Consider the following 12,465-nt stretch of genomic DNA (forward strand, 5'->3'; position numbering starts at 1 on the left):
TGAAATGAAAGTGGCAATGCCTGCGGGTTGTGCACAAAAAAGAATTACAGTTACAGCATATAAATAAAGTTAATAAGTTACTATTAGTGTCGACAAAAATTTAGTCTCTGGGGTTATAAAAGTTGACAGTCCTGATGGCCTGTGGGAAGAAGCTCCGTCTCATCCTCTCCGTTTTCGCAGCGTGACAGCGGAGGCGTTTGCCTGATCGTAGCATCTGGAACAGTCCGTTACTGGGGTGGCAGGGGTCCCTCATGATCTTGCTTGCTCTGGATCTGCACCTCCTGATGTATAGGTCCTGCAGGGGGATGAGTGTAGTTTCCATGGTGCCTTCTGCCGAACGCACTACTCTCTGCAGGGCCATCCTGTCCTGGGCAGAGCTGTTCCCAAACCAGACTGTAATGTTGCCGGACAGGATGCTCTCTACAGCCCCAGAGTAGAAGCAATGAAGGATCCTCAGAGACACTGAATTTCCTCAATTGTCTAAGGTGGTAAAGGCGCTGCTTAGCCTTACCCACCAGTGCGGCAATGTGCGTTGCCCACGTCAGATCCTCTGTAATGCGGACTCCCAAGTATTTAAAACTGCTCACCCTATCCACAGTAGACCCATCTATCTCCAGTGGCGTGTACGTCCCTGGATGTTTAGCCCTTCTGAAGTCCACAATCAGCTCCTTTGTTTTAGTGACATTCAAGAGGAGGCTATTGTCCTGACACCAGAGTGCCATATCAGCCACCTCCTCCCGGTAGGCCTTCTCATCGTTGTTGGAGATCCGGCCCACTACCACAGTGTCATCAGCAAACTTGATGATGGAGTTGGAGCTGAACCTGGCCCCACAGTCATGTGTGCACAGGGAGTACAGTAGGGGGCTAAGGACGCAGCCCTGGGGGGATCCTATGTTCAGGGTGAGGGAGCTAGATGTGTGTTCCCCCATCCTGACCACTTGGGGCCTGGCAGTGAGAAAGTCCAGGACCCAGGCACACAGAGGGGTGCTAAGCCCCAGTTCCAGCAGCTTCTCAACCAGTCTGCTGGGGACTATTGTGTTGAATGCTGAACTAAAGTCAATGAACAGCATCCTCACATAGCCCCCCTGGCTGTCCAGATGAGAGAGAGCGGTGTGTAGAACCTGGGAGACCGCATCATCTGTGTCAACCGAATCAAGGGATATGGGGAGAAGTTGGGCACAGATTACTGATTGTGGATGATCGGCCATGATCACAATGAATGGCAGTGCTGGCTCGAAGGGCCGAATGGCCTCCTCCTGCACCTATTTTCTATGTTTCTAAAATGTCTATGTAGACTGATGCCAGTTGTTCGGCACAGAACTTGAGGGTAGAGGGGGAAACATTGTCCGGATCTGGAGATTTCCGGCTTTTCTGTCTCTTGAATAGCTTCTCCACCTCCTCAATTGCTATTGTTAGTGATGGAGAAGTGGGCAGACTGATGTTGGGCAGCAAGGAAGGGGTAGGTGGTGGACGAGGGTCCAGTCTTTGTAGACTGGAGTCAGGCTGTAAATGGGTGTGAAGTGTTGATTGGGGTGGGTGGGGAAGGGCCCAGTCTTTGCAGACTGGAGTCAGGCTGTGTAAGAAAATAACTGCAGATGCTGGTACAAATCGAAGGTATTTATTCACAAAATGCTGGAGTAACTCAGCAGGTCAGGCAGCATCTCGGGAGAGAAGGAATGGGTGACGTTTCGGGTCGAGACCCTTCTTCAGACTGGAGTCAGGCTGTGAGTAGGTGTGAAGTGGTGATTGGGGAGGGGGGGAGGTGGTACAGGGGTTATGTTTCTGTTTATCGAACCTGCAGTAGAACTTGTTCAGGTTGTTGGTCACCTGACGATTGTCCAAGGAGCAGGGGGGTTTCCTCTTGTAGCTGATGATTTCTTGCAAGCCCTTCCACACTGAAGAGGAATCATTAGCTGAGAACTTGCTCCTCACCTTCTCAGAGTACCTATCCTTGGCAGCTCTGATTCTTCTTCTCAGCTTGTATATGGCCTGCCTGGTAGAGGTCTGCATCGCCGCTTCTGTAGGCCTTATCTTTAGACTGGTGGAGCTGTCTGAGTTCTGCTGTAAACCGGTGCTTGTCGTTGTTGAACCAGATCCGGGTCCTAGTGAGAATGCAACTGTCCTCATAAAAGCTGATATATGATGTGTGTGTATACTCATTGAGGCTTGTGGTTGCTTCCCTGAACACATTCAAATCAGTGCAGTCAAAGCAGGACTGTGGGTTTCCAATGCCCTCGCTTGTCCACCTTTTCATTGTTCTGACCACAGGCTTAGCAGATTTTAGTTTCTGCCTGTAGGTCGGAATAAGGTGAACTAAACAATGATCAGTGAGTCCCAGAGCCGCACGGGGAACAGAGCGATTTGCATTCTTGATTGTAGTGTATCAGTGATCGAGTGTTCTCTCCACTCTGCTGGGGCAGGTTACGTGATGTTTGTATTTTGGTTAGCCTTGTTAAAATGCCCCAAAACAATGACCATGGAGTCCGGGAAGTCACTTTCTACTCATTATCTGGTCAGCGAGTTGCATTTGCGCCTCACGTACGCAGGCTTGGGGGGGGGGGGGGGGGGATATGTAAACTCCAGAGAAAGACATCAGGGCGTCACGGTGACGCAGCGGTAGAGTTGCCGCCTTACAGCGCCAGAGACCCGGTCCTAGGTTCGATTCTGACTTTGGGTTCTGTCTGTACGGAGTTTGTACGTTCTCATCGTGACCTGCGTGGGAGAATAAAAGGGTTTGCAATTTATTTTTTAAAATTCTTCCTGCGTGGGAGAATAAAAGGGTTTGCAATTTATTTTTAAAAATTCCAGATTCAAAGAACAGAAGTTAGACAGTACTGTAATGTTGCTGCACCAGCCCTGGTTAGTATAGAAGCATATTCCACCGCCTCTTGATTTCCCCGCTGCCTCCGCTTCACGGTCCGCTCTGTGTAGTTGAAAGCCAGCCAGTTGCAGTGCATTGTTCAGGGTTGACTCACACAGCCAGGTCTCGGTGAAGCACAGGGCAGCGGCTCGAGAGAAGTCCTTGTTTGTTTGGTACAGGAGTTTCAGTTCGTCCACTTTGTTGTTGAGAGAACGTAGATTTGTAAGGAATAGACACAAAATGCTGGAGTAACTCAGTGGGTCAGGCAGCATCTCTGGAGAGAAGGAATGGGTGGCATTTTGGGTCGAGACCCTTGTTCAGACTGATGTCAAGGGAGGGGGTGGGACAAAGATAGGATGTAGTCGGAGAAAGGAAGACTAGTGGGAGAACTAGCGAAGCAGTGGCAGATGGAATTTAATCCTGAAAAGTGCGAGGTGATGCACTTTGGCAGAAATAACTTGGAGAGGGAGTACACCATGAATGGAAGGACCCTAGGGAAGACAGGGGTACAGAGGGACCTTGGAGTACAGGTACACAAGTCCTTGAAGGCAGCAGGACAGGTGGACAGGGTGGTCAAAAAGGCATATGGGTTACTGGCCTTCATTAGCCGGGGCATCGAATATAAAAGTAGGGGGGTAATGATGGAATTGTACAGAACACTGGTGAGGCCGCAGCTGGAATATTGTGTACAGTTCTGGTCACCACATTATAGAAAGGAATGTGATAGCTTTGGAGAGGGTGCAGAGGAGATTCACCAGGATGCTGCCAGGGATGAAGGGCCTCGGCTATGAGGAGAGACTGAGCAGACTGGGGTTGTTTTCCCTGGAGCAGAGAAGGCTGAGAGGGGACATGATCGAGGTGTACAAGATCATGAGGGGCATAGATAAGGTAGATGGCGGGGAACTTCTTCCACTGGTGGAAGGTTCAACAACGAGGGGACATAGATACAGGGTAAGGGGAGGGAGGTTTCGGGGGGATGTGAGAAAGAACTTTTTCATCCAGAGGGTGGTTGGAGTCTGGAACTCACTGCCTGGGGTGGTGGTGGAGGCGGGAACACTCACAACGTTTAAGAGGCATTTGGATGGGCACTTGAAATGCTACAACATTCAGGGCTACGGTCCAAATGCGGGAAAATGGGATTAAAATTAGACACTGTTTGGAAACGGGCGGCGCGGACACGATGGGCCGAAGGGCCTCTTTCTGTGCTGTAGGACTCTATGACTCTCTGACTCTAACTGGGACGGGGGAGGGGATAGAGAGGGAAAGCAGGGACTATCTGAAGTTAATGTTCATACTGCTGGGGTGTAAATTACCCAAGTGAAATATGAGGTGCTGTTCCTCCAATTTGTGCTAGGCCTCACTCTGACAATGGAGGACGCCCAGGGCAGAAAGGTCAGATTGGGAATGGAAGGGGGAGTTGAAGTGCTGAGCCACCGGGAGATCAGGTTGGTTAAGACGGACTGAGCGGAGGTGTTGAGGAATATACTCGGGAGCGGTGCGCGTAATCCGAGTCGGGCGAGTGCTCCAGAGGGCTTCCCCCTGGCCCTCCTCTGTCTCAAGACCTTGAACACAGCCACAGCCCCACTGACGTCTGTCCAAATAATCCAGAGTGAGAGAAATCTGGAACAATGTTTGGAGGTACCATATAGCTGATGTTAATGAGTACCTCTCTCATGAAAGTGATCTTTGTGGGATTTTCACAGATGACACAAACGAACAAACAGACAAAACAGCAAGGAGCAGTACACCGTGGCAGCCATCATCGGCGCCATGGCCGCCGACGGTACGCCGTGGCACCATTGCAGCTGCTTTGAACATTTTAGAACTGTACTGATGGTGATTATTAATTTGGTTCAAAGTTTATTCCATTATTTACCAAATGGGATGCTGTCCTTCCCCCACACGTGACTAATTTTGAATAAAGATAGACACCCCATTTCCTCAGTTTTTTCAATCACAATTTGTTTAGATTCTGGGTACCTATCTAATTTCCAAGCAATTTCTATTTTTTACACATTTTAAAATTCCAATAGGTGGTCAATTAAAGCAAGCATAGTTAAGAAAAGCAGCTGATTCCACTGGACACGTGAGCAAGTAAACAGGCACCAGGCAAGATTTATGTTGGGCATTTTGCACAAAGAACCGATCTGTTTAATACATTTTTTGTTTGTCCCTACATTAGGGACACACTAGTGCGTATTGTGTCACACTAATTCACTAGCTGAGAAGATGAATATGCAAGAATCTCAAACATCTCCCCCTTATTGTAATTGCCTTAATGAATTTGAATTATCATCATTATTCTTTTTTTCGTGTGGGGTTAACCATTTGGCTTGTGTTGATAGCTGGGCTGAGATTGTTGGGTAAATCTTGAACATTATTCTGTCATTGCTCATGTTGTTGGTCATGCAATACCTACCATGACATTTTCATGTGCATATAATTTGATTACATGGTAAAAACAGATCAATGCTGAGCAGAATATTTTTTCATATGTTAAATATATGTAGGCTACAAGGTTGCCAGAGAAGGTAAAACATAACTACATATAGATTAAAATGGTTTTTACTCTTCCCAGCAATTTGTCTTAATCTTAATGTCAGAGTAACACCAAACTCCTCCATCAACATGAAGTTTCCCTACATCTTGAAATTGAATTTTACTTTAACATGATGTAAGACAAAAGATAAAGCTCATTAGACTAGTAATTAGATGGCTGGATGAATGATCCAGAAATTTTTGATTCTTTTATTTTGCGGTTCAGAGAAATATTTTGCCTCACATTTGCATTCAGATATTAGTTGTTGGACATGATTAAGGACATTATTAAGGACATGATCACAGGGTATTTCAAAATTGAGAAATCAACTCCGAAAAATTTGTTTTTTCTTCCAATGGACATTATTAGCAGATTGGATAAAGGGGAACGTGTGGATGTTTAAAATGTAGATTTAAAAAATAATATGTTCTCAAACAGTTAAATAAAAACTCATAAAATCAGAGCTACAGTGCCCTCCATAGTGTTTGGGACAAAGACCCATCATTTATTTATTTGCCTCTGTACTCCACAATTTGAGATTTGTAATAGAAAACATCACATGTCGTTAAAGTGCACCATAATGTTTGGGACACATGGCTTCACAGGTGTTTGTAATTGCTCAGGTGTGTTTAATTGCCTCCTTAATGCAGGTATAAGAGAACTCTCAGCACCCAGTCTTTCCATCACCTTTGGAAACCTTTATTGCTGTTTATCAACATGAGGACCAAAGTTGTGCCAATGAAACTCAAAGAAGCCATTATGAGACTAGGAAACAAGAATAAAACTGTTAGAGACATCAGCCAAACCTACGGCTTACCAAAATCAACTGTTTGGAACATCATTAAGAAGATAGAGAGCACTGGTGAGCTTGCTAATCGCAAAGGGACTGGCAGGCCAAAGAAGACCTCCACAGCTGATGACGGAAGAATTCTCTGTATAATAAAGAAAAATCCCCAAACACCTGTCTGACAGATCAGAAACACTCTTCAGGAGTCAGGTGTGGATTTGTCAATGACCACTGTCTGCAGATGACTTCATGAACAGAAATACAAAGGCTACACTGCAAGATGCAAACCACTGGTTAGCCACAAAAATAGGATGGCCAGGTTATAGTTTGCCAAGAAGTAAAAAGAGCAACCACAGTTCTGGAAAAAGGTCATGTCGACAGATGAGACGAAGATTAACTTGTGTCAGAGTGATGGCAAGAGCAAAGTATGGAGGAGAGAAGGAACTACCCAAGATCCAAAGCATACCACCTCATCTGTGAAACACAGTTGTGGAGGTGTTATGGCCTGGGCATGCACGGCTGCTGAAGGTACTGGCTCACCTATCTTCATTGATGATACAACTGCTGATGGTAATAGCATAATGAATTCTGAAATGTATAGACACATCCTATCTGCCCAAGTTCAAACAAATGCCTCAAAACTCATTGGTCGGCGGTTCATTCTACAGCAAGACAATGAACCCAAACATACTGCTAAAGCAATAAAGGAGGTTTTCAAAGCTAAAAAATGGTCAATTCTTGAGTGGCCAAGTCAATCACCCGATCTGAACCCAATTGAACATGCCCTTTATATGCTGAAGAGAAAACTGGAGGGGACTAGCCCCCAAAACAAGCATATAGCTGAAGATAGCTGTAATACAGGCCTGGCAGAGCATCACCAGAGAAGGCACCCAGCAACCGGTGATGTCCATGAATCGCAGACTTCAAACAGTCATTGCATGCAAAGGATATGCAACAAAATACTAAACATGACTACTTTCATTTACATGACATTGCTGTGTCCCAAACATTATGGTGCCCTGAAATGGGGGGACTATGTATAAACACTGCTGTAATTTCTACATGGTGAAACCAAAATGTATAAAAATGGCCTTTATTAAAATCTGATAATGTGCACTTTAACCACGTGATTTTTTCTATTACAAATCTCAAATTGTGGAGTACAGAGGCAAATAAATAAATGATGGGTCTTTGTCCCAAACATTATGGAGGGCACTGTAATTATATGCACAAGGATAGAAGATTGATTTAAATGACAGGAAATAGTGTGTAGGAATGAATATTTTTCAGGTTTACAAGTACATGATGGAGTGGTGTTTTGAAGATCAGTAATGGACCTTTAGCCATTCACAGTTTATGTTAATAATTTGGAGGGAAGGAAAGAGTGTAGTGTATCCAGTTTTGAGGTGAATAAGTGAGGTGTGAGGATAGATATAAAGAGTTTTCAAAAGGATATAATTGGGTCAAGAAAGTGGCAGTTAGAATACAATGTGAACTTAGTTGTTTTGTCAGAAGAGCCAAAGCTAGTAACTGCAATTTTTAATAAACCAACTTTTCTGTGTGGTGATTCTGTCTCCCATTTATACTTTCTCTAAACCCGCCTGTTGTTCACTAATCTCTTTTCCAATTTCTTTCATCACCATACTGTTTTGTCGATTAATATCTTGTTCTTGCAATATCACACAGCTTTCTTTATATTCTTTGCTCCATACTCTTGTTTTTCTGCTTCTTAAAATTTGCTTTCTAATTTTTCCCAATTATGGTAATGGTGCTCTGTAATGTTAACAGATGGTGACAATTCACTTCACTTTCTGTTTTCATTTCAGATTTCTACTCCGTCATATTTTATTTTTGAGTTCGTAAAGGTGGATGGATATACAACGTGATCTTTGTGTGTTGCTTCATGAAATGAGAGCAATTAGAAAGTCAAATTATATCTTGGCTTTTATTACAAACAAGGTGGCACGCAGGAGCAAGTAAATCTTGCTGTAATTGTGCAGGGCTTTTGGTGTGACCACATCTTATTTGCTTTACTCTGAGATGTTTTTGTCTTGGAACCTAAGAAGATACACTTGCCTTGGAAATGTTGCAGTGCAGATTCACTTGATTTATGTGTTGAAGAGATTTTGCAGATTTGGAATCTTGAGGAGGATTGCCCTAAACTACCTGGAAATCAGAAGAGTGAATGGTTTATTGATTAAAACCAGTAATTTTGAGAAATTGATGATAAAGAGACGGTAATCTTTGGATGATGTCTAGAACTTGAGGAATACCCTTGGGATTAGAGATCAGCTACTTAGAGTGGGGTTAGGAGAACCTCTTTACTCAGAGGGTTCCAAATCTTTGAAATTCTGTAATCCAAAGGGGTGCATATGTATGTTCATGTCATTGATGGAATTTGGGGGATTGGGGTGAAAATTGACTTTAGGCCGAGCAATAGCCAGGATTTTATTGAAGATGGAACAGGAGTAAGGGGAACCCTAACTTCCCCCTACTTCCACTTCTAATAAAGTTTTATAGTTTCATGTACTGGATTCTAATTCCATTGTTGTTAATTTCATTTAAATTCTTAACAGTACCGAAGTAGTAGACAAGAAAATAGAAGAATTTCTGAGCAGTTTTCATAAAAAACTAACATCAATGACTCAAGATTCCTTCAATGCTCAGGTAAGTAATATTACAAATAATTCGAATAAAATATTGTTGTAAAGCTTTGAAGACCAGTTTTTCCTTCGTGGTTTCATGGTTCTCATTATCCATTGGACTTTTTAAATGAAAGCAAAATCATAGAAAATACATCTCTGTAGTGCATTTGCTCTAGCTTAAATATTAGAAAATACATCTATTCCACAAGTGTGTTTATTTTTTCAACCTGCAACTCTTTAGTTTTGTCAGCTTGCACTGCATTTCATCCTGCTACAGATATATTTACTCCAGTTAAACAAAAACTGTAAATGCTGGAATAAAAATAACAAGTTCCGGTGGAAAGGAACAAATGCTAATGTTTCAGGTCTAAGACTCTTTTTATCGGCTGAGCATTTTTAGCTTTTCTGTTTTTGTTTTATATTTCCAGCATCTGCAGTTTTTTTGTTTGATTTTTGCTTACTAAACTTTGCCAAATCCCCAATACTATTGCCCTTGGCTCTATTCCCTTTGCCTCAGTCCTAATTCCACCTTCTCAATCAGGTCACTGTTTTATGGTGAACCAGATTGTTTGAAACTAGATTTTTTGAACTTCCTATTTATCCCGAGCTGAAATTCAAGACCCTTGTTCTGTCCACCACAAAGACTAGTTCTACCTCTGTCTCATAGTCATTAATGTTTTAGCCCTACTGCTGAAACATATCCTTGCTTAAGTCATGTTGACATTTGAGTGTACTGCAGATCAGTTGCTCATCTTCCACCCTCCATAAACTTAAACATCATTCAAAGCTCTCTTGTCCCTATTCTAATTTGCAATGCCATACCATTGGCCCTATTACTGATCCTTCCCTCCCCAATGAAGGTGTAGTGATCAAGTTCCCAAATTGACAACAAACATCATGAACAGATTTTGCCGTAGTATCATAAAGGGTTGGATTATAAATCTGTCATCTATATATGATGTGGTCTGGATGAACAGGCTTATCTCTAGGTCTCCAGAATGCTGCCATGTGCAGAATTATTTTACTAATTGTGGACACATTGTGGATCAGCAAGGCACACACCCTTGACAACAAGCGATCCTAAACGAGTGTCCTTGCATCCGCAGTGTTAAATATTTGTAAGAGTGATTTGTTTGCAGTAGCATTGCGGAAATATGCTTATGTTTGTGACATTTGTGAGACATCAAAATTTTTCATGGACCTGGAGAGTACCTAACTGGAGAGGGTGAATACTTCTAGAAAAGGAGGTAAAATCCAGTTAGCAATCACAGCAGTGGATATTAACTTCCATGGACAAAACATTGTCTCAAACTGACCCTAGTTTATTTTGGAATCATTCCGTTTTTTCAACCTTCAGCAGAAGGTTGCAGATAGACGAAAGGACAATTGTTGAATGGAATGAAATAAGAATGAGATAGACTAAGGGAGGATTTGTGTACGGGCAGAATAGATTTAGCAGGCTGAAGAACCCGTTTCCATTGCTGTATCTCTATTATAAGAATTCAAGTTAAGGAATTAATTTACCCAACAATTCAGAACACCACTAATCATAATGTGGTTAAAACCTTCCTCCAATATGTGTCTGTGAATATATCTGTTTTTAAAGGTGTTCTTAAGCCATAAAACCTAAGGCCTGGTTAAGATCTGTTTCATAAGTAAACCAAGCTATGGAGTGATATCCAGTATCACATGGACAATTAATAATGCCCTTTTAAAACCAAGCAATACTATAACCCTTTTAAACTGTTTGAACCAAATTGTATCCGTCTCCATATTTGCTATGACATTAATAAATATTTTTGCTTTGCTGCATGAACCCTTTTGAAAATACCAAATAAATTTACTTCTATCGGTAATTATTCCATGGCATAACTGAAAAAGAGATTTAATAGTATACAAAATCATAATGATGTTTGGATAGGGTAAGTAGAAAAAATATTTCGATTAGTAGAAGGATCAAGATTACCAAAAGACCCAGAGGTGACAAGAGGAAGAAGCTTTTTTTAGTGGGGCTCCCTGGATTGCTCTAAAATTATTGAGCATTGTTAGAGTAGGCTGCTTTTGCTATAAATCTGTTTTGTCGAAATTCATCTTGTAGCTGAACTATGGGTTTTGGCAGCAGCTGTGTTTTGCACTTTGCTTCTGAAATTCAGTTTCATTTAAGTAAATGTAACTGAGTTTAGGAAGCTGAGTAAAATACTGCCACTTTGAGCTTTTACTAATTGATATATTCATGAAATGTTATTATTAAAGCTTTAAGGAAAGTACACTTCTGTGTTTTTATTCTATTGCATTTATGTTGATGACTACTTGATTTAGGGAATGTTGTACTTGAAGACATGGGTTTTAGATACTTTATATTCTAAATATTTAATCACTTTTTTTACTTGAACAGGTAACTGGATTGATTAAGCTTAAGCTTTGTGAAGACACACATCTAGGAGAAGAAGTGGACAGAAACTGGGATGAAGTTTTTACACAGCAATACCTGTTTGACAGGCTTACCCATGAGGTATTATTAAGCTAAGCAAAGTGGATGCTACATTCCATGCAACCTAGCTAATGCAACAATATTTGACTAAGCAGTGAATTTTATTTTCTTTAATACATAGTGCATTGCAACTTTTGCAGTTTAAAGATATCGGAACAATGATTGTGAGAATATTCTATCATCTTTGTTTAAAACCAAACCATTTAAAAATTATTTAATACAATCTAGTCATTGTCGTACTGCCTGTTATCAGGTGTTTCAGCCCACAAGTCCACACCAACCTACAAGCACTAATGCTTTACGGATCCCATTTTAATCTCAATTCTATCTGTCCAGAACCACCTAGATTCTACTGCTCACCTACATTGTAGGGGAAATTTACAGTGGCCAATTTATCTGCCATGGAAAAAGAAATCTCAGACTCTTAACACATCAATTCTGAGCCCGTTTCTTTGGCTGCACACATGGATTTTCATAATTTCCTACAAGAGCTACAACACATCCCTTGTCCTGCTATACCCACCTTAATTAATTAATTAGTTATTTTATTTAACCAATTAATTTAATTTTTGTCACTGGTACTAGTGTCCCTAACCAAAATCCGCACTCATGTATGCTGCAGTCAGAGAATGCTGCTCTAAAATGCACTGTACTTTTAGTTGGGCATATTTCCTATCTAACTAGGAACAGTAATGACCTTGTATAAATTTGTTTCCGAATGGGATAGAATTGGTATAGAATACCTACTTCTGCAGTGATACTGTGGGATAATAGGGTAGGAAAGAACAGCGGATGCTGGTTTAAATCGAAGTTAGACACAAAATGCTTGAAACTCAGTGGGTCAGGCAGCATCTCTGGAGAGCAGGAATGGGTGATGTTTCAGGTTGAGACCCTTCTTCAGACTGAAGAAGGGCCTCGACCTGAAAAGTCACCCATTCTTTCTTTCCTGAGATGCTGCCTGACCCACTGAGTTACTCCAGCATTTTGTGTCTACCGGTGGGATAATTTATGCAATTCAGTCATGGGTGGATGGTACAACATTTAATGCTGTCTCTTGGGTCTGATCCTTAGTGCAGGTGCTGTTTGTGCAAAGTTTGCATTTATTCCTTCCTTGAACATGTAAGTTTCCTTTCAAAATGCTCA

At 41.9% G+C, this 12,465-nt stretch overlaps 1 protein-coding gene across 1 annotated transcript in view; it reads left to right on the forward strand.

The window, feature by feature from the left end:
* The window catches only part of LOC144598403 (nardilysin-like), an 81,777-nt gene that overhangs the window by 64,639 nt on the left and 4,673 nt on the right, over positions 1-12,465 (forward strand). Inside the window, exons 28-29 of the mRNA XM_078408538.1 lie at positions 8,763-8,853; positions 11,227-11,343. Coding sequence (XP_078264664.1) covers positions 8,763-8,853; positions 11,227-11,343 — 208 coding nt within the window. The remainder of the gene's footprint in view (positions 1-8,762; positions 8,854-11,226; positions 11,344-12,465) is intronic.

This window comes from Rhinoraja longicauda, chromosome 11 (assembly GCF_053455715.1).
Source record: "Rhinoraja longicauda isolate Sanriku21f chromosome 11, sRhiLon1.1, whole genome shotgun sequence".
NCBI classification, from domain to species: Eukaryota; Metazoa; Chordata; class Chondrichthyes; order Rajiformes; family Arhynchobatidae; genus Rhinoraja; species Rhinoraja longicauda.